The sequence below is a fragment of the Sander vitreus genome, chromosome 5 (genome assembly GCF_031162955.1).
Source record: "Sander vitreus isolate 19-12246 chromosome 5, sanVit1, whole genome shotgun sequence".
NCBI classification, from domain to species: Eukaryota; Metazoa; Chordata; class Actinopteri; order Perciformes; family Percidae; genus Sander; species Sander vitreus.
The window spans coordinates 24964254-24985472 of NC_135859.1; the positions used below are offsets into that span (position 1 = coordinate 24964254).

A 21219-nucleotide genomic window follows, 5' to 3' on the forward strand; every position below is an offset into this window, starting at 1 on the left:
AAACTGTAGCTAACTGCACATTTATGCACGATTTAGCAAATCGAATCAGCTCTGCAGTCTGACTTTGATAGCCTACAACATTGGCTCATAAGAAATAAATTATTACTTAACAAAACCAAATGATTCACATTATGATTTTTGGAACTCCACAGACCATCAAATCCAAATTAAAAGGTCACACGTGTAATTATATACTCTGATGGTAGTTCACTGCAAAAAGCTGAACACACCAAATACCTCGGACTTTGGCTAGACTCTGAGCTCTCATTTAAGTATCATATTGATTATATTTTAAAAAGAATCAATTTTGGTATTGGTGTTCTCTACCGATCCAGAAAATGTTTTTCTCTTACTGTTAGAAAGAAACTTGTGCAACAACTTATCTTACCAATTATGGACTATGCTGATGTTGTATATCAGGTTGCACCCAGCACTAATCTGCTCCCTCTCAATGTTGCTTACAATAGAATCTGTAGATTTGTTCTTGGATGTCCTTTTACTACTCATCATTATAGTATGTATGAAAAACTTGCTCTTCCATCACCCTCAATAAGAAGACATCAGCATTGGTTGCTGTTTATTTACAAATGTATACATTGCAATTACCCTAGCTTACCTAACAGCTTATGGTACCCTTTTCCTCTACCTATCACTTGAGACACTCTACACAACTTTTTTTTTCTGTTCCTGCTGTATGTTTCTCAACAGCTAAGAAAGCCTTTAGGTTTAAAGCCCCCTCAGATTGGAATAATCTACCTGTAAATATTCGGTCCATTTTATCTCTCCCGTCCTTTAAAAATGCCCTGTTTTCTTATTACAGTACTAACTGTACCTGTCCTTGATCCACTACAACACCATAACACCTCTTCTAATATTATGAGTAGTATCCAGTTTCATTCTTGCTTGGTCACAAACTTGATTATGTTTTTGTTTTTTTTCTTTTTTGCTTATGTGTTTCTGTTTTGTTAGCTGTTGTGTCCAATTATGATTGTACTGTAGATTCAATTATTGTTAAGGACCCCCTCAAAAACGAGATGGTGCATCTCAAGGGGTTACTCCTAATAAAGAAATTTTCAACAACAACTATGGCTGGTTTAATGAGATATACAACAGTTCGTCAGGTTTTATGATCAGTGCATTGCTGATGGATAAGTGTATGTCAGACCGTGTAATGTTACAGTGTACAGCTGACATAAAAAAGCATCACTTTTATGTGAGGTGTGCCGAGAGTCTTTTTTGATATACTTTATTACCATCTTCATTTATACCAGAGAATTGTGTAGGAGGAATGAATGTGTTGTTGTAGTTCCTCCTATTTGTCCATAGAGGTCATAATCTTCATAATACCTCTTTAAAAATCCAACAGATCTCCTTTCCTCCGTCTCAGTTGCTGCTTCAATTCACTATCTCTGATTGTCTCCATCTGTCTGTCCCTCTCCCAGCATCAGCAGCAGGTTGTGCAGGCGGTGGAGCGGGCCAAGCAGGTCACCATGGCTGAACTCAACGCCATCATAGGAGTGGGTGTATTGCACACATGCACACACACACACACACACACACACACACACACACACACACACACACACACACACACACACACACACACACACACACACACAGTCACAAGGGAATACAGTCTTTAATAGAAGATGCTGTAAGACAGATGTAACAGAGATAAATATGTAACATCTAAATGAGCAGACCAGTCAGTTGCTCGCTCTTGAAGAGAAAGAGATGAATGCAACAATAAAGTTTTATTCATACCTTATACATACATACCAATGTTTAGTACATTGGCCAATACTCAGCTTAAATGAGACTTTGTTTATAATCCTGGGTCAGCTTTTAACTACTTTTACATTGTGAAAAATAGGCCTTTCAATATGTGTTCTTTGATATTTTCAAAAAGCACCTCTTAATTGTGGCAATGGATTAAGAGCCGTGGATTGACATTGGCATGGCAGATATTATCAGACGGTTTTATTTTATCACAGATTAGAAGTTTCGGTGTATATGTAGGCCGATAGGCAATGAGGAATTGCACTACAGAAATACCAAAGATACTGTATGTATGAGGTGATTTGGACGCAGTGTCACAAGTTTGTCCATCATCTTACGGTTTTTTCCAACTGCTTACACACGTTTTCAAAACTATGTCTCCTTTTTTCAAAACTCTACACACAATTCCCAAAACTGCACACACAAAATGCAAAATGCCTCACATCTCCTTCAAAATGAAACACTGCATTCAAAATGCCATAAACACATCTCAAAATGAAGCATTTGCATCAAATGGCAAACACTTTTTTCATAATAGTACATTTTTGGATATACACACTGTTATATCTGTTAAATACTAAATCTAAAGCTCTCTTGTCTTTCATAGGCTTATATCTACATTTACAATGTTCTAGAGTGAAAGTTATCTGCTGAGAGGGGTTGAAAAGTGCACTGTAAACAACAATGTAATGTTTGTAAGAGTAGCACAGTGTTGTATACAGTAGCATGAAACAAGAAAACAAAACTACAAACATATACTGTATGTAAACCAAACGTATCATTTTTAGAATAGAGTGTGTGTGTGTGTGTGTGTGTGTTGTGTGTGTTTGTGCGTGCTTGTGTGTCGTGGCGGGATGGTGGTAGGGGGTGGGGGGGGGGGGGGGGGGGAGGGATTGTATGCACAAACAAAGTCTGATTGATTTGTAATGCTGAAATAGTCATTAGAGAATTGCATGCAATATGGACGCCATTGTAAAGCTACTCAAGATGGGCTTCTCTCATGGTTAATCCGTGGTTGATCACATGATGAATAAGTGTGGCCCTGATCTCATCAGAGATGGCTCTCCTTCCTCTTCTTCCCTCCTCCTCCTCCTCGTTGTTGTCCCCTGTCTCTCCCTCCTCCTCCCCTTGCTCTCTGTCTATTGTTGGCAACTATTGTTCAAAACAGGTAATCTGACCTTTGACCTCTGTATAGGCCTATACTAAAGCAGTGATTGGTAGGTGATTGGTTAGTGTTCAGTTATGACATAATGTGTTTGCACATGTGAGGAGTGTGTGTGTGTGTGTGTGTGTGTGTGTGTGCCCTGGTAAATAAGTGTAGCATTTTGATTGGTTGTGTTTAGAAACGGAAAGCAAGTCACTTCCTGTTAGATTTTTGTGTTTTAGGTAGAGAATTGTGTGTAGTGTTTTGAAAAAAGTGTTTTATGCAGTTGAAAACTGAGTGAAAGGCTGAGAAATAGCTTATGGTTTTGGAGATTTGCTGTGTAATTTTGCACTTTGAGTGAGAGGTTTCAAAAATCGTGTGACATGAAAAGATTTTGTGTAAGCAGTTGAAAAAAACTGTAACCAAATCTTGTGTTACGTTTAAATACATTCATGGGATCCTTAAGCTGATAATATCATTTTTAGATATTTTAAAGCTTTGATAAAAAATTAAAACATTGCCTTTCTTACTGCTGTTATCTTTATTTATTCAAGATGTTTTGCTCGGACTGTACCAGCAGTAAGCGAGAGTTTTGTTGAATTTCTGTTCGAGTTGTGCTTTTCTCCACACACACCTGTCACTTATTCAGGTGTCCAGAGACTTTTTACAGTTTTTTGAGGACACTACAATACTTGTATCTCATTTATTATCCAGTACTGTTCAGGCTCTTAATGTTTAAACTACCATGTGGTGCTCCTTATGTTTTTTCTTCCTTTGCACTTTGCTTATTTTGTCCCCCAGTTCTTCCTGTTTGTCTCACCATCTCAGCTTCTTATTTTTCTTTGACCATGCAGACTGCTTCAGGTCAAAATGCAGCATTAAACTAATCATTATTTCTGTGTGTGGTTCAGCAGCAGCAGCTCCAGGCTCAGCACCTCTCCCACAGCCACGCCATCCCCATCCCGCTCACGCCACACCCAGCGGGCCTTCAGCCCCCCCTGCCCCCTGGGGCCGGTACTGCCAGCCTGCTGGCTCTGTCCTCCGCCCTGAGCCACCAGCTGCCGCTCAAAGATGAGAGGAAACACCACGACAACAACAACACCGAACACCCGAGAGGTAAGGCCTGTCCTTGTGTGTGTGTACTGTAGGTGTTGACGTGTTTATGTCTGCAGTAAGTCTTAGCGTGCATTGCTGGTTTTTTATGAGTTAAACAGCCACAATGTGCAGTTTTTTTTTTTGGTTACTTCATGCAATGCATTCATACTTAGTCACATTTTGGAATGACGCACACATGAGAGGGAAATATATAAATCTTCAAAGCTACAATTCATTGTCAATTTATGTATTGTTGAAATGTCTATTATGCATTATACATTATTGTATCATCATATTAAATAAGAGCTTTATTAGATCTTTTTATGATTTTTTTGTTATTGCTGTAGATTTTAAGTTAGTTTTTCTTTCTCACATCCACTGACAAATGAATTATCCAGATAAATGGTATTTACGTATACCAGGCTAAAATATAATTTTGTTTATCTGACATTTTAAAAAACACAAACAACCCCATATAACATGCCTGTGCTGTTTTATGTCATTCAAGCAGATGCTAAATGTGTTTAATAGACATAAATACTGAAGCTTTTATCTTTTGTTCAGTTAATGATCCCAGAATAATTTTACATGTCTGGAATATTCAGTCAAAGTTATGAATTATACCACCAATTGTCTTGGCTGATGCTTAATTTTTAGTACTCTGAATGAAGAGCAGATAAAGCAATTAAAAATGTTTTGTCATTGTGCCATTTTAATTGGCCTAATAGGGAGCGATACACAACCACCATGATGCCTCTTTTCTTTTGTACACGCAGAACGCGAGCTGACTTTGAACTCAAGCATTTAATTACAGTACATAGAAACTGTGTGTGTGTGTGCGTGTGTGTGTGTGTGTATAGAAACAGTGTGTGCCTGCTCTTAATTACCCTATTGCAGCATGACTGTGAGGGTTTTTACAGTGCAGTAGAGCAGTTAACCTTGGCCTGTAGCTGCAGTAAAGCTAACAGCTGCTAACTCAGGTAATACCTATCCACATTAATAACTTGATTAATTAATCAATAACAATCCAATTCCTGTAGTTCCTTTGAATGGGTGTATATGTACAGTAGGGTTTCTTTATTTGACTTTTTAAATGCATGTCTTTATTCTAATGCATGCTGTTTTGAATTAGGTCACTTTGTTGCCAGATTTAGTGTCATTTTGACCCCCTGGACTCCTTAATTTACAAATCCAGCAACTTCTGGGCAACATCCCCATTGTCAGTGTTAACATTTTGACAAATAGCTGATCATGTGTACATAGTATGTACATTTAAGCTGCTAGCTTGTCTAATCTAAACAGGCCTGATGATCACAGGATTCTTTCTCTGCTAAGACAGCAAATGTGACCTAATGTCATCTTTCAACATCTTGTAGGTTTTAAGCAGCCTTTGGCAATACTTTTAAGAACAGAGTTGATTGACGACCATCTTTAAACTTTCAAAATGCTTGTTTTTGCACCAGCAGCTGCTGCAGTACTGTACTTCATATGTCTTCCTTTATGCGAACAGGGTGATCAAACCGTATTCTGACATTCGGTATTTGTGTATTTCTGCTTTGTTTCCCATCATAACATTTCACTTAACATACTGTAGGCTATCAGGAAAAATAAACAAGAAGATTGAGAGTTAATGTAGTTTTAGCTTTAGCTGGCATTAGTGATACCTCAGGTACCGTCATCATTAAGCAGGAGAATCAGTAACAATGGCAATCCATCATTAGCTGTATTGCGCTCTCTCTCTCTCTCTGTGAGGTTTCCATTATCTGTCTGTTTTGTGTGTCTGTCTTTGCTCATGCATTATTGTGCTTGTTGCTGAGATATTAAATGCCTTAATTAGTCATTTTATTTCTGTTTCCTGCCCTTTGCCTCCTCAGACAGAGACTCGGTCAAGGTAAGTCCTTCCTTTTATTTTCTCTGCTACATACGGATGTGTTGCTGTGCAGTCTCATTTCTTATCACTCAACCTAGCCTGATAAAGTAAAAAAAAAAAAAAATCAGGTGACAACCTACTGCTATCAACATCCCACACCAGATATCTTCATTCATTTTCATTCATAACACGCCTGCTAGTGGCTGAAGACTAATATTTGCTATCATATGCAAAGAACATGAAGTGAGGCTCGTATATGATGCTAGTTCAAAACTGCGTCAAATATGAAGGAAAAATACATACTTTTACTTACTATTTATTTAAATATTTTTTGTCAATTTGTTATTCGTTATAAAGTCACAATGTAAATTACTGTAATGAAATTCTGATTTTGTTACCAACAATGTAATTTTACAGAATGTTTAGGAAAAAACATACAATTAGAGAGCAGTATTGTGTATTAACCTGTTCTGCATATCTTTAAAGGAATTTTAGATGTTAGTAATATATAGCTACATTATATACTTCAATATAAAACATATAATTATAAACGTACAAATGATCACATAAAAAAGTTTATTATTTAAACGTCATTTTAATATTAATAATGATCAGACTACTGCCTTCATTTCTCTATCAGATTAGTATCCTCTGATTCACTAGTTGTTTATGTACAGTGTTCCACAGTCACTGTAAAAAAAAACACAAAAAAACAAAAATGTATTTTAAAACATTCAGATTTGTGGAAATGGAGAAAAAGAGGAAGACAGAACAAGCCGTTGAAAAAAGAAAGAAAAGCTAACGTCTGACTGGAGGCAGTTCAACAGAGCAACATTACATCCAGCACTTGTAGTAATTAGTCCCTTAAGATGAGCTTTTTTCTCCCAAGGCAAACATTTGGTTTGTTGAATACTCAATGAGCAGATTAGCATTTCTTCAGCAGCCCGAATGTGTGCGCGCACACACGCGCACACACACACGCACACACACACGCACACACACACACGCACACACACACACACGCACACACAGTTGTGGGTGTTTTGGAGGAGGTGGAGACAAGAGGAATGTTTAATATGTTATCGCCTGCCCCCCATGTAGTATACCCTCTTACACACACACACACACACACGCACGCACGCACGCACACACACACACACACACACACACACACACACACACACACACACACACACACACACACAGCTAATCGCTCCCATCATGGTGCCTACATCTGTGTGTGTGTGTGTGTGTGTGTGTGTGTGTGTGTGTGTGTGTGTGAGAGCCAGAAACCAGTGGTAAAGATAGAGAGACCAGAATGATGAATGCCTTTCATTAGCGCCCTGTGAGAACACACCCAGCCAAAAGTCACTTCATGAAACCAATAAGCCCCTTGTCAGTGGTCTACAGTTGCCTTGGCAACAGTCCACAGGGCACAGTGTGTGTGAATTGCATGAACATCTGTGCTTTAATGTCCTTGGCGTTAGCACCTCACACACTTATAAAGGTTTGTGGGTGCTGATGTACATGTGTGTCTGCATACTTATTGTTGCCAATACAGACAATCTATTAGGCCTATATAGTCGTGACTGCACCTCTTCAGGCCTGTCAGACACACTTATCTAATGAAGCTATTTTGTTTGTTCATTTGTCAATGCCATTGTTTTTTTTTCTTCTATAATGTTCCCTTTTCAGTCCACGATGTGATACCTGGTTTGGGTAGTTGCAAATAAAAGAGAGATTCTTTTGAAAGCTCAATAACCTTAAATATAAACACTTGAGGTAAAATCACTCTTTAATAAAAGTTGCCATCCTTGATTATGTACTCTATGTTTAGAATAATAAGTAGAGAATGATTTTCGAATGAGGCCACTTTTTTTTAGATTGACCTTTAGAATGAATCACTTGTTGAAAGTAGACATACTGCAGCTTGTTAGTGTGACCGCTGCGGTGGCCATCACACTTCTTTTTTATAATTTTTTGTCAGCTGCAGTTTGTCACCTTGTTAATGTTGGGATGATCTTTACAAAAAGTGTGTATACAGTGTACAGTCCTGCCTTCGATGCTGAGTTGGCTGCAGAATTAGAAACAAATTGTGTCGAACAGAAGTATCAGAGGTGAAAGAGTAAATCAACTGACTTGAACCCAGAGTTAAAACTGATTTTTGGTATGAACAAAGCCAAGCAAAAGCAGCTTAGAAACAAAGAGAATAAAATATAGGATTTCAAAATAGCTACATCTCTTTCTCACTAACGGTGGCATGAAGCAAACTTGTGATGTCTTTCTCAGGGGAAAGAAAATAGGGAAGGTGGAAGAGAAACAAAGTATATATTTAATATATAGTAATGGCATTGTAAATAGGGTTTAACATATTGTTTGAATGGCTGAATTTGCTGTGAATGTACACAAATTATTGTGTTTTTAAGTAAACACCACACCACGTGGTGAGGTGCCTTTGAGCAAGGTCCTTACACCCCCAACTGCTCAAAGCCCATCAGATCAGGCAGCTTCCAGGTGTGAACTGTGTGATTGGGAGCAGGTAGTTCCTGACAAAGATGCACAATCAGATATATCAGATTGCTGGCCTTGACTTCTTAACAACATATACAAGAGAAGTTTGGTTATTCTGGGCCTCTCAAGTGTAATTGAGCAAAACAGTGAAGGTTACAGGTATCATTATCACGGCTTGCGGAATCAATTTGAAATGGGAGGCAAATATAATTATGTTGTGCTGGTAAATTAATAATTTCACCCTGTCACACCGCACGGTTCTTCACACTTACAGTGCTTGTACTCAGGCAGACCATCCATTTGTCTCTGCAGTAAAATTAATTTGCCTTGATGTTTTTCAAAGAGCTAATTTGCAGGCTAATTAATCTAATCAGTAGAGAGAGAGAGAGAGAGAGAGAGAGAGAGAGAGAGAGAGAGAGAGAGAGAGAGACTCACTCAACCTGCTCTGACTCACTCAAGAGAAGACACCTGTAGACACACTGACATCTTAACTAAACATTGTTTGCCACACATGGAGTACTAAATAAAAACAGGTACAAGTGTTGCACGCACACACACACACGTGCACGCACACACACACACACACACACACACACACACACACACACACACACACACACACACACACACACACTGAACCTCACTCCTCCCCCACAGAATCATTGTCATCAACACTTGCAGCACGGCAAAGGGCAGTTAAAAGGTTACAAGCGTGAGTTAGTGGAAAGGTCGAGTTAAAGGTCCTGCTTTATTTTTCTTCTCTCTGTCCGTTGTGTGCCGGGTAAGGAGAGCCTCCCAATGAGAGAGAGAGAGAGAGAAAGAGAGAGAGAGAGAGAGATCAGCAGGGACAGGCCGAGCTAGAGGGGAAATGTTTAGTTGACCTTATTTTGATCTTTGCCTTGAGGATTAAGAAAGAGAGGATTAATCCTTCAGTAACGGTATTTAAAGGATGCCATATTTGATTAAGAAAATAGAGACATCAATGGATCAACTCCCCCCCACCTTCCCACATTTCAAAAACAATGCTGCTGAGTTAAAGCCATTATGGTGTAGTCAAACTGTCCAGGATGCAGCACTGCTATGGTATTATGGGATACAGTCAAAATAAAATGGTTTGAAGAGGAGTTTTGAAAGTGATAAGGATATTCAGCCGTGGAGTGGATCACAGTCCAGGTGTTTGCATTGCTGTCAGGCTGCATGCTTAGTCCAGATTTGTCCTAGTTTAGCTCAAAGTAGAAGTCTTGACATACAGTAGTAAGACATTTTGTAGCATTTGAACTGTAGCTTACTTGCACTTTTCACACATAATGATTTAGCCTCCGAGCCCCTGCGTCTAATTTCCTTTGAAATGTCAAATGCAATTTCATTTTTGGTATTAAAGGGTTGGTTATCCTAAGTTACAAACATTATCTCTCCTACCTCTTCTGGTATGTAACCATGCAGATACAGTAGTTTTTTGGGGATATATCTGCTTTTACCCGACATAAAGAATGTCAATGGATTTACATTCATGGATTTTGCTGCTTGCTTTTATGAAAAAGATGCAAAATGTCAGTGTCTCTGAATAATTCACAGACCACAGTGTCAACTGTTTTCAGTGGGTTTCTTTGGTAGAAAGTAGTTCCAAAACTGTTTAAGGAGCGGCGTTGTTCTAAGACAAGATAGAGATGGTTACAATATATTCAAATATATGCATGAATGAGACCTTTTTAGACACTTATTTCTTATAAATGAAGAAGGATGTTTTTTCATCTCCTTTTAAGTACATGGTTCTTTTTTCTTCCAGAGCTCATCTGTGTCTCCCTCGGCCAGTTTTCGGACCCGAGAGAAACACAGGAGTTCAAGTGATTACTCCTCCGACAGCAAGAAACAGAAGACAGATGACAAGGAGTTGGCCTCTACACGCTATGTGAGTCAACATACATATTACCTTTTCTGACGTGATACGTATATTGTTTAAGGAGTCTTGTGTGAGGTATCATTGAACTCAGCAGAGAGTTCCTTTGTCATTGGTGATGCTTTGGCCCGCCCCCTATGCTTAAGCAACGCCCCTTTCATAACTACTGACCCGTTTATCGTAGACTATTGTGTGAGGTACAGGGCCTGAAGTTAACTTTTTTTTTTTTGTATAGTTCTTTAAAAATAAAAAGGAAACTTGTTTTGGGGAGAATAATAATTATTACTATTAATGAATTACTCTGGGCTGAGATTTCCTAGGAACCTTACCAAAAAGGATCAGGATGTTGCAAATGTTGGTATAATATAAAAATGGCTGGTGGATTTAAGACAAAAAATAATAATTTATTGAATGAATCAAATATGAACATATCTGTCACTGTCAGTGGCTTGTTGAACTTGACATTGTTAGTTAATTTCCTAGCCTGGCCTGGGACACACATTCATACAGTTTCATAAAGTACTTATTGGACTTTAATTTATCATTGCACTTACAATAACGAGTGTAGCTGTCCTCAATTTAGGTCATCCTGTACGTCTCATCTCCGGTTTTTCCTGCATCCACCATGTGTGTTTGTGTTTGTTTGTGTGTGTGTGTGTGTGAGTCGCGGGGGAACTAAGCAGCCCCGCCCGCTGCAGACAGCCGACAGGATTGAAACACCAGCCGCTGACTTTAGAGTGAATAAACGTCACAGCGTACATTGATGTTAAAATGTATACACGTTGGCAGGGCGGTCTGAAATGTTTTGCACGGTCTTTCACTGTACGTTTTGTTGGTAAATGTGAGATGTTCGAGTCACACACACGTCTCGTCTTCATATCAGAAACTAGGAAATGATCAACCCGTTCTCACTCCCGCTTGGTCATTGGCTGCACGTGGGACTGCTGGGATTGTCGCGAGTAATGAAAATGCGATAGGCGGACCCGGCTGTCAATCAATGTCTTCCAGTGATGCGGGCCCCTGATTGGTCCGGGCCCGTAAGCAACCCCGTACCCTGCTTACAGATGTTACGCGTCTGAATCACTCAATTCTCATTGGCTACCTGCCAATGTGGCAGGTAGATTGACAGTATTACCCGCCAATTGCAAAATTCACCCGTATTTGGCGGGTGCTCGGGTGTTAATTTCATGCCCTGGTGAGGTATCATTGAACTCAGCAGAGAGTTCCTTTTTCATTGGCAACCATTTAAGCACACTCCATCGTGTGCGCTGTGTCCGACTGTTGCGCAAATGCAGGGTCGTGTGGAACAGCGTCCGCCAGTAACCCTGCCACGCACAGAGGAGCGAGGGCCCATCCAACGCTGCTTGCAGCTTTAATTTTAACTTATTTCTGAAGGAAAGGCTGATTTGCTTTATTTGATTGTTTCGTGATCAACAGACCTTTGACTCTTGGTTCAAATCTATTTTGTAGTCTATGGTTCAAATATTCACCATATTAGAGAAGAAAGAGGAGTGCCACCTTTCTAATGCAAAATCCACAACAAAACAAAGACATCCTGACAAACAGTATGTAAAGTTATCTCACATGAGCCACATTCAAACCCACACTTTCTTTTCTTTTTTGGACAACACAGTGAGAGAAGGACCTGACATGTTAAAGGACGTAGCTTGGATTTGAGCTCAGTTTGTTTCAGTTCATGACATGTTCTTCAGCCAGATGAGCCATCTGGATGACACACAATGGAACCATTCATACCACTTTAATCTGATAATTAAAACATGCAAAAATATAAAAGAAGTAATGCCAGAGGAATGATTAAAGTAGTCTTTATGGTCTTCTCTCAGATAATTTAGTAAATCCTTGATTTTATGATTACCCTTTTTATGAATGTATGAGTCATTTCTATTTTATGTACTATCGAATAGGTGGGATATTGAATTTAAGCACTGAATATATGTATTTTTACTGATGAAGAACTTAGGTCTACATACAGTAGAAATGTTTAACGCCAGAAGCGCAGACACATATACCAATTTGATACATATGCTTGTTTATACTGTTTCAAAAAATTATCCAAAATGTTTCACCACGGAGTGAAAGTCAAGTGTGTGTCTTCTATGTGTCCATCTTAGGAAAGCGATGGAGAGAAGAGTGACGACAACTTAGTAGTGGATGTCTCCAATGAGGTACAAAACGGTTTAGGCAGCATGGTATCTTTTGTGTTAAAAAACAAAAACCCCTCTCACTCTCTCATCTTTCCCTTTGCTCACCCACCACAGGATCCAGCGTCTCCTAGAGGAAGTCCTGCCCACTCGCCTCGGGAGAACGGATTGGACAAGAGTCGCCTGTTGAAGAAGGATGCTCCACTGAGTCCGTCCTCCATCGCCTCCTCCAGCAGCACACCTTCATCCAAATCCAAAGAGATTAATGTGGTGAGTCATTGGGGTAATTATAGCCCTCTGATCTTCTTTTTCATCATTTCTCTAGGGTTTCTATTTTTAGGCATTCAGAAAAATGGAATCATTGTAAGTAAGGTATAGAAGAGAATGAAGGTTTGGTGTTAAAGAAGGAAAACTCCTGTTAGTCAGAAGATAATAAATCAAAAAGTATAAAAAGGGGAAAAATGAAGGTGATAAACCCTGGATTATATCAGGTGGAGAAAGCGTTGAATACATATTTAATAGAATATCAATTTTCATGTCATAAACTCAGTCTCAGCATGAATAGTTCCTGTATTGAATGCTCTATGCTCTGCTATTACATTTATAAATGGTGTGTCTTTTATCTCTACAACCCTTCTGCAAAGAGATATCTGCTCCATCTGAATGAACTGTTTAGACTAGTGTTTAAACCTTTCGTGATTAAGATTTAAAAAATGTGTGTGTTGTAGAATGAGAAGGCCACAACGCCTGTGTCCAAGTCCAGCACCCCCACATCCCGCTCTGACGCCCCGACACCCAGCAGCACCTCCACCCCGGGCCTGAGGTCTGTACCCAGTAAACCGCCAGGAGTCGAGACGCTGGGTCAGTGTTGCCAACAGAACATAAATCTTCTCCGTGTGCATCAGTGAGATAGTGGATTTGAATCAGTACGAAGTTTGACTAAAGTAGATGTTTTTGGAAACCGTTTTGTCTTGTAGCTCCTGGTCTCCGTACGCCGTTGGCAGTGCCGTGCTCATACCCCAGTCCGTTTGGAATGGTTCCTCACCCGGGTATGAACGGAGAGCTGAGTGGAGCCGGAGCAGCCTACACCGGCCTGCATAACATTTCTCCACAGATGAGTGTGGTGGCTGCTGCTGCAGTGGCAGCTTATGGACGCACACAAGTGGTACCCAGACACACACACACACACACACACACACACACACACACACACACACACACACACACACACACACACACACACACATTGTGTCAATCTGAGTATGGTATTAATTTAAAGTTTTGTCTGTCAAGGACTAGTAAACAGTCAGTACAGCTTAGTAATAGGGCAAAATAAAATGAAATCATACATGTTGTTTAGGCATTCCAATCATTTGCCTTCTTCTACTGCTCACTACAATTACAAATTACAATTACAAAAGTAAAAATTTTGTATATATGTGATACTGTACATATGTAAGAATGTGCCGTGAGGGAGAGAGTATTATTTGATTGGGTAGCTAGCAGAAATGTAAGCATGCAGCATGTAAAGAGATTGGCTTTAGGAAAACGTTTCTACTGAGTAACAGAAATAGAGACACTCATCATGATAGCAGCTACCAACAGCTCTAGTTTTTGTGTGATGTGTTAGATTGTACTCTAAACCCATATTCTCTAGGTGGGATTTGATCCTCACCACCACATACGTGTACCTGGACTTCCTCCCAACCTCTCGGGCATTCCTGGTGGAAAACCGTATGTTTCCTCTCTGTTTAATAAATCTCCATTTATTTCCTCTTCTTTCCCACGTTTGCATGTACCTTTACCCACACGTTCACTTCTCTTCTCTCCACATGACTCTTTTCTTTCCTCTAGAGCTTACTCCTTTCATGTCAGCGCTGATGGACAAATGCAGCCTGTGCCTTTTCCTCCGGACGCACTGATTGGCCACGGCATCCCGCGCCACGCACGACAGATCAATACTCTCAGCCACGGGGAGGTGGTGTGTGCTGTCACCATCAGTAACCCAACGCGTCATGTCTACACCGGCGGCAAGGGCTGCGTCAAGGTGTGGGACATCAGTCACCCGGGAAACAAGACCCCTGTATCCCAGCTGGACTGCCTAGTGAGTGCAATGACCCTTACATACATGCAATGTGACTTCATGGTTAAAACACAGAACATGTTTAACCTGTTACCTGCTAACAGCAACTAGTTTATGCATTGGTACTTTTTTAATGATAGTAATTAAAGTACTTCTGTGCGTCTGGTACATTAGAACAGAGATAACTACATCCGTTCCTGTCGGCTACTTCCGGATGGGCGGACTCTCATTGTCGGGGGCGAGGCGAGTACTTTGTCGATCTGGGATTTGGCAACACCAACTCCACGAATCAAGGCTGAACTAACTTCGTCAGCACCTGCGTGTTATGCTCTGGCCATCAGCCCCGACTCCAAGGTCTGCTTTTCCTGCTGCTCTGATGGAAACATAGCCGTGTGGGATCTTCACAACCAGACTCTGGTTAGGTATGAAGCTGGGGAGGGTGATGTGTGAGGGTTTTGACTATTGCTGGGTGATAAAAACGAAACCAACTTAAAACCAGTTGTTGGAACCTCATACCATTAAACTGAAAATAGCTACAACAACCAATGGCATCTAAACGACTTCTGAGTCCAGTCCAGAAGTCCACAAATGATTGGTCCACCATACTTTGCAATGCAAGACAGTCATCAATAAGATACTGTATGTCATTAACCTTTAACATACCCTTAAAATGGCAGATGATTTTTCAAAAATGTTTGACATTGTATTGTAAATATTGTTTTATAATATTTAGGTTATGAACAGTGCCTTCTTGGGCTTTTTTGCTCTCTTTGCACATTCATGTTATTTTTAATCCATCTAGTCCTTAGTTTAACTGTGTGTAACAAAGTGCCTATATTTTTTAGTATATTTTGGAATGAGGACTGCCAGAAATCAGTAATGTATTGCAATGGTTTTGCTTTGTTGTTTTAAATACTGTGTGTGTGTGTGTGTGTGTGTGTGTGTGTGTGTGTGTGTGTGTGTGTGTGTGTGTGTGTGTGTGTGTTCTTAATGTGTGACCCCAAATCTTGACTTTATCTGACACATTCTCACAGATTTTAATAAGAATTTAAGTTAAAGTGGGTCATTATGAAATCATTTCTGACATGTCACTCCATTGGGTGCTGACTTGGCTGATGTCAACAAACTAGCAACAACTCCTGCAACCTGAGGCCTACATACTGACTGTATGTGGGTTTGTCTGACTGTATTTTTCTTCAGGCAGTTCCAGGGCCACACCGACGGAGCCAGCTGTATAGACATTTCTAATGATGGGACAAAGCTGTGGACTGGAGGCCTGGATAACACTGTGCGGTCCTGGGACCTGAGAGAGGGACGGCAGCTGCAGCAGCACGACTTCACCTCCCAGGTACACAAGACACTTTGTCCACACAAACACACCCTTTCTATTAGTGCTGCAACTATACCTACCACTTTTAGAGGGCATCATTCGCCAACACTTTAACCAGCTGATGAACTGCTGATACTCACTGTTTTTATGCTAAATGTCTGTATCGATCAAAGTTTGTGTAGCAGTAGAGAGGAACTAATTTGCAGGTGTAAGTTGCAAACAGGTTTGGGATTGCACTGCGTTTCATTATTATTTGGTGGCTAAAGTAAAATGCACAGATTGTTGAAAATTGTGCGTCTCAGGACAAGTCACAGCTATTCACAGTTTGTGTGATTACGCTCTCTGGCATTGCTCTATTGCAGTAATTTATAAGCTCAGTTCAGAACATTTAACCCACCATAAAGGCCAGACTGTGCTCTGGTTTTCTGCCCAGTGCTCAAAACCCTTTAATGCTAACACTGTCAGTTAGAATTTAGGGTTTTTTTTCAGGTGAGAAGAGCAGCAATAATAGACCATTACTGCAATTTTACTTCAATTTCACAATCTCAGAGGAGGAGGTGAGTGTACATAAAAGAGAGCTCAGAGAGGGCTGGGCAGACAGGGAGAGACATGGCCAATATACTGCTAATGCTATCTGTTCCAGCCCCCACACCCCCTGAAAGAACAGCTTTGATTTTAAAAACTGAAACAGATCTGTTTTGACAGATTAGTATGAAATGCTAATGATGGTGTAGAAAAGCATACAGTGGACTTTTGCTTGCATAGATTTGCCTGCCCTAGATATGTTAATATCAGTGGCCACCTCGGCAGACAAACACAATCTTTATGCACTGAAACAATTCAAGATTAGACTAATAAAAGAGATGGTTATGTGTTATATTCTTTTATAAACTATAAGACATTATAACTGTTGGGCTTCGTTGCAGATCTTCTCACTGGGATACTGTCCAACGGGCGAATGGCTGGCAGTTGGGATGGAGAACAATAATGTGGAGGTCCTTCATGTTACCAAACCTGACAAGTACCAGCTCCACCTGCATGAAAGCTGTGTGCTCTCACTCAGATTTGCTCACTGTGGTAAGCATCAACAATCCTGCCTTTAAACATCTTTCTATATGTCTAAATATATATATATATAATATATATATATATATATATATATATATATATATATATATATATATATATATATTTATATATTTATATATCTAAATGTGTCAGCTTTGTGTAGGACACATGATTAGAAAATGTACTATGTAAATAAAGGTGTTTTTAAGAGGAATCATTGTACAGCTAGAAATCATGTTGAACCAAGATTACTTTTTAGTAGTAGTAGGATTAAGACTTGTGAATAAAATGGAATTAGCCAACAAGTGCAAGTGTTACAATGGAGCACCAGCATGAACTATCTGCAGGAACAAATAGATGATTTTGATGTTTACATTGTCATCACTTCATGGTTAAATTGACCAACTGGACAATATCCCAAAATTATGATTACAATTCCTTGTTTTATTTTGAAGCTGCTAGTTTATCTGTCAGTACTGTATTGTACATAATAATGTAGGATCATACTAATGTTCAAAAAATGTCTCTACGTACATTATACTTATTTTTTGAGTTTAATTAGGTATAACAAAACAATGCTGCCCATGTCAGAATTTGAGCATTATAGCCTGGTTAAGTATTTATCCCACTAAGTCTGGATCGATTTTCGCTCCAGTGGTTAAAATTAGAAGCTGGTGCCCCCTCATTTCTCTCATTTCAACAAAGTCTGGTAATATTCAAGGCAGTGGCAATATTTCACCCAGTTACAACTTTCACTTTGCACTGAATATCTCAATGTCTGACTGAGAGTTACCCTATCTACATTGTTTCTTGAATTTCAACCTATAGTAATTGATGCATCCTAGATCAAAGTGTTCTAAAACAATGAGTCATTATTTCTCACTATAATTGGGCCAATCAAATAAATAGTTACCACTGCACTAGATAGACGTCTTCCACCGTGCACACGTACATCTGGGCCACGTTCGGCCCCGACAAAACTTAGCAAACGGTTTATTTAAACCAGGGGTTGCCAACCAGTTCAGTATAAAGAGCCAAAAAAAAACTGCACCATAGCAGGCCACACAACACATTCATGTCCACACTACAACAGCAACAGTGACTCCCAGATCTAATGACACATAATATATAGCAGCTTTTGTAGTTTTTTTTTCTTACCTAGATTGACTCAGTGAGAAACCTGACAGTGTTTGTTATCCACAATCCTTTTCAGGTCTGGCTTGTACTCGGTTGTAGCCACTCGAAGCGACTCTTTCACATGTGTGTCCATAAGAACAGAACTATGTTTTGACTTTACTTGTTTCAGTGTACAAAACACTGATTCACAGACATAAGTTGCTGCAAACATTGACATTAGCTTGAGTGCAGCCTGGTTAACATTGGGATATCTGTCTGTGGGCACTATTTTCCAGAACTCTGTGGTTCCTGCTCTCAACCCAGATTTCAGTCTGTCATCCTCGGAAAGTTCAATCATCTCCAACTGGGACGCTGCATCATTTGTCACTAAAGGGGATTTTAAACAATCTGATTTAGCAGTAAAGGGTTAATGAGGAAGGTGATCTGTTGCCACTTTAATAGAGTGGGTAGGCAGAAACCTCGGACAGACCCAGGCTCTTGGTGGGCTGGCGTCTACCAGTGACGGTTGGGGTACGATGAACAGTCGCAATTATAGTAACACTAAAGATAATGGAACTATGACTAGAAATAGTAGTTGTAGTAATTCCGTTGCACACCGTTCTGAGGAAACATGTCGTTCAACCTGAAAACCGTAGCAAAATAATCGCACCGTTTTCATCTTCTTCTACTTCTATTGAGTTTTATGGCGGTTGGCATCTATAAGTGTGGAATTACTGCCATCTGCTGGACCGTCCCTTGCCCCATCTATTCCAACATTGCCATGGCATGTGTGAAAAGACGCAAGACAGAAATGTTCCTGAATGTAGTGCTTGTGTGAGTAGTGAAAATCAAAGGTTATCTACCGGGAACTATATGTGAAAGAGGCTGTGAAGCGCATTTACTGTAATTGAGACATTAAAATTTAGGGCACATATTTTTCCCTGATGTGGCCTAATGTAGTTTGTCATCCTCTGCAGGGAAGTGGTTCGTGAGCACAGGAAAAGACAATCTGCTCAACGCATGGAGAACCCCCTATGGGGCCAGCATATTCCAGGTAAGTGGGGAAGAACGTTAGCCTGGATGCCAGCCCAATTTAGCCCCGCCCACAACATTTGAGGTCGGGAAGTTCGGTCTGGACTTGATCCGTTGTGGAGCAACTATGTTCGAACCAGAACTGTTCGGACCAATCAAATTGTCAGGCGGGCTTTATACGATGATGGACAGATGATCAACAGTAACGTAATCAACCACGTCACCAAAGAGCGCTTGGGTTGAATTTGTTTACAACAAAGATGGCTGCCGCTGGAGAATTGAGATGTGTAGATACCGCCAATCGCGTCTGTTGTGGACATCGACAGCGCATTAATTTTAAAAGAAGAACAGAGAACCGTGATCAAGGCATTTGTCGATCGGAAATATGTTTTTTCCGTCCTTCCTACGGGATTCGGCAACGTCACATACTCCGTTGCTCTGATTGGTTGTAGGTCTATCCAATTGAGTGCAGAGGCATTTTCATTCCTGGTTCGGTTGAAACACGCCCCATAATCACAGCCCAATGGAGCAGTATCAGACTCATATTCTGACTAGAATCTGAGTATGACGATGTCAGGCTAGAAGAACGTACCACAAGAACATATTCATCCAGGCAGCTGAGAGGCCAAATACAGCACAGTATGATTACTAGAGTACTGAGTACTGAGTGGAATTACAAGACATCAAACACCTTTCAGCTTTTTTGAAGTAGAAGGTCAAACAAAACGTTAAACACATAAGTGGAGGTGCTGAGTACAGCAAAATCAGCAATCTTAAAGGTAAAAGTAACTGTAGGTTATATGAGGGGCACAAACAAGAAGCCTTTATTGGTGTTTAGAAAAGATACAGTTGCAGTGGGAGTTAAATGTGTCACTGCACTCTATACATATATTGTGGACTGACTGGAAAGAGAAATAAATCACATCTACTGTTCAACACCTGTCTGTCACACACATGGCCTTCATCCCTTCTTGGCTTTTTCTCAGTCTGTGCATCTTTTACATTTTCACACATCTTTTATTCCCCTTACAGTCAAAGGAGTCGTCCTCAGTGCTGAGCTGTGACATCTCCATAGATGACAAGTACATTGTGACGGGCTCAGGAGATAAGAAAGCAACGGTCTACGAGGTCAACTACTAGGAAGGCTAGACCACTTCTATTCAGGCACTCTGCGGTGTCACCAACACCTATGTACAATTCTTAATGTATAAAATGGATTTGAATGGAACTAACCAAACAGACTCTTGGACAGGGGCGTTTTTGAACTTCAAAATGAAGAAGCAGAACCAAGCAGAGATTTTCTTTTTTTTTCTTCTTAATTGTCTTACTTTGTTGTTGTGAGGATGAATGAATGTCCATGTGCACTGAATCTGGAGAGGATGCTGTTGGCCAGATAACATTCCTAAACGTTTAGGCCTCTTTTTTACCAACATATTTGTACAGACAAGTAGCTGTAGCACAAGTGTAGTTGTTCACATGCTTTCCTTTCGTACTTTGTTATACCTGAAGGCTATAAAAACATTGTGGCTGGATCATTCCCGGCTGACACCAGAACATTTTCTCTGAAATCTTCCAATTTGGCACAACATAAATATACTTACCTAAAAATGGCAACGCTTGAAAGGGTTACTATTGGTTCTTGTAAATATCACGGAAGAAGTTTCTCTTCAAAACTTTGTTTTTCTGTTCAGAGTTTGCTGCCAACCTTATTCCACACACCCTGATATACTGTTTATGTGCTTAATTGCATCTTTAAAGGTCCCATGACATGGTGCTCTTTGGATGCTTTTATATAGACCTTAGTGGTCCCCTAATACTGTATCTGAAGTCTCTTTCCAAAATTCAGCCTTGGTGCAGAATTACAGCCACTAGAGCCAGTCCCACAATGAGCTTTCCTTAGGATGTGCCATTTCTGTGTCTGTAGCTATTGAGGAAGAGAGAGAGGGGGGGGCAAGGTGGAGGGTGGGGGTGTGGCCTTGACCAACTGCCACTTTGCTCGTTTGAAAGCCATGATGCCTCTCTCTCATGGGTGGGCCAAATTCTCTGGGCGGGCAAAAGCAGAGAAAGGGGCGGTAACCTTGCCCCTTATGAGCTCATAAGGAGCAAGATTCCAGATCGGCCCATCTGAGCTT

The 21219-nt window shown here is 40.2% G+C and overlaps 1 protein-coding gene across 18 annotated transcripts in view; it reads left to right on the top strand.

The window, feature by feature from the left end:
• LOC144517667 (transducin-like enhancer protein 4) overlaps positions 1–21002 on the top strand; it is a 46917-nt gene extending 25915 nt beyond the window's left edge. For 3 of the 18 annotated variants that reach the window (XM_078249783.1, XM_078249790.1, XM_078249787.1), the window contains 15 exons: positions 1443–1517; positions 3835–4039; positions 5893–5909; positions 10186–10308; positions 12429–12482; positions 12576–12728; positions 13187–13319; positions 13436–13623; positions 14116–14192; positions 14313–14562; positions 14716–14963; positions 15742–15889; positions 16798–16948; positions 19033–19109; positions 20120–21002. In XM_078249783.1, the coding sequence (XP_078105909.1) occupies positions 1443–1517; positions 3835–4039; positions 5893–5909; positions 10186–10308; positions 12429–12482; positions 12576–12728; positions 13187–13319; positions 13436–13623; positions 14116–14192; positions 14313–14562; positions 14716–14963; positions 15742–15889; positions 16798–16948; positions 19033–19109; positions 20120–20227 (2007 nt within the window). In that variant the 3' untranslated portion in view covers positions 20228–21002. Of the gene's footprint in view, positions 1–1442; positions 1518–3834; positions 4057–5892; positions 5910–8205; positions 8213–10185; positions 10309–12428; positions 12483–12575; positions 12729–13186; positions 13329–13435; positions 13624–14115; positions 14193–14312; positions 14563–14715; positions 14964–15741; positions 15890–16797; positions 16949–19032; positions 19110–20119 lie in introns of all 18 variants that reach the window. The other 15 variants (XM_078249784.1, XM_078249791.1, XM_078249786.1 and 12 more) reach the window with 14 other exon arrangements.
• The last annotated feature ends 217 nt before the right edge of the window (positions 21003–21219 follow it).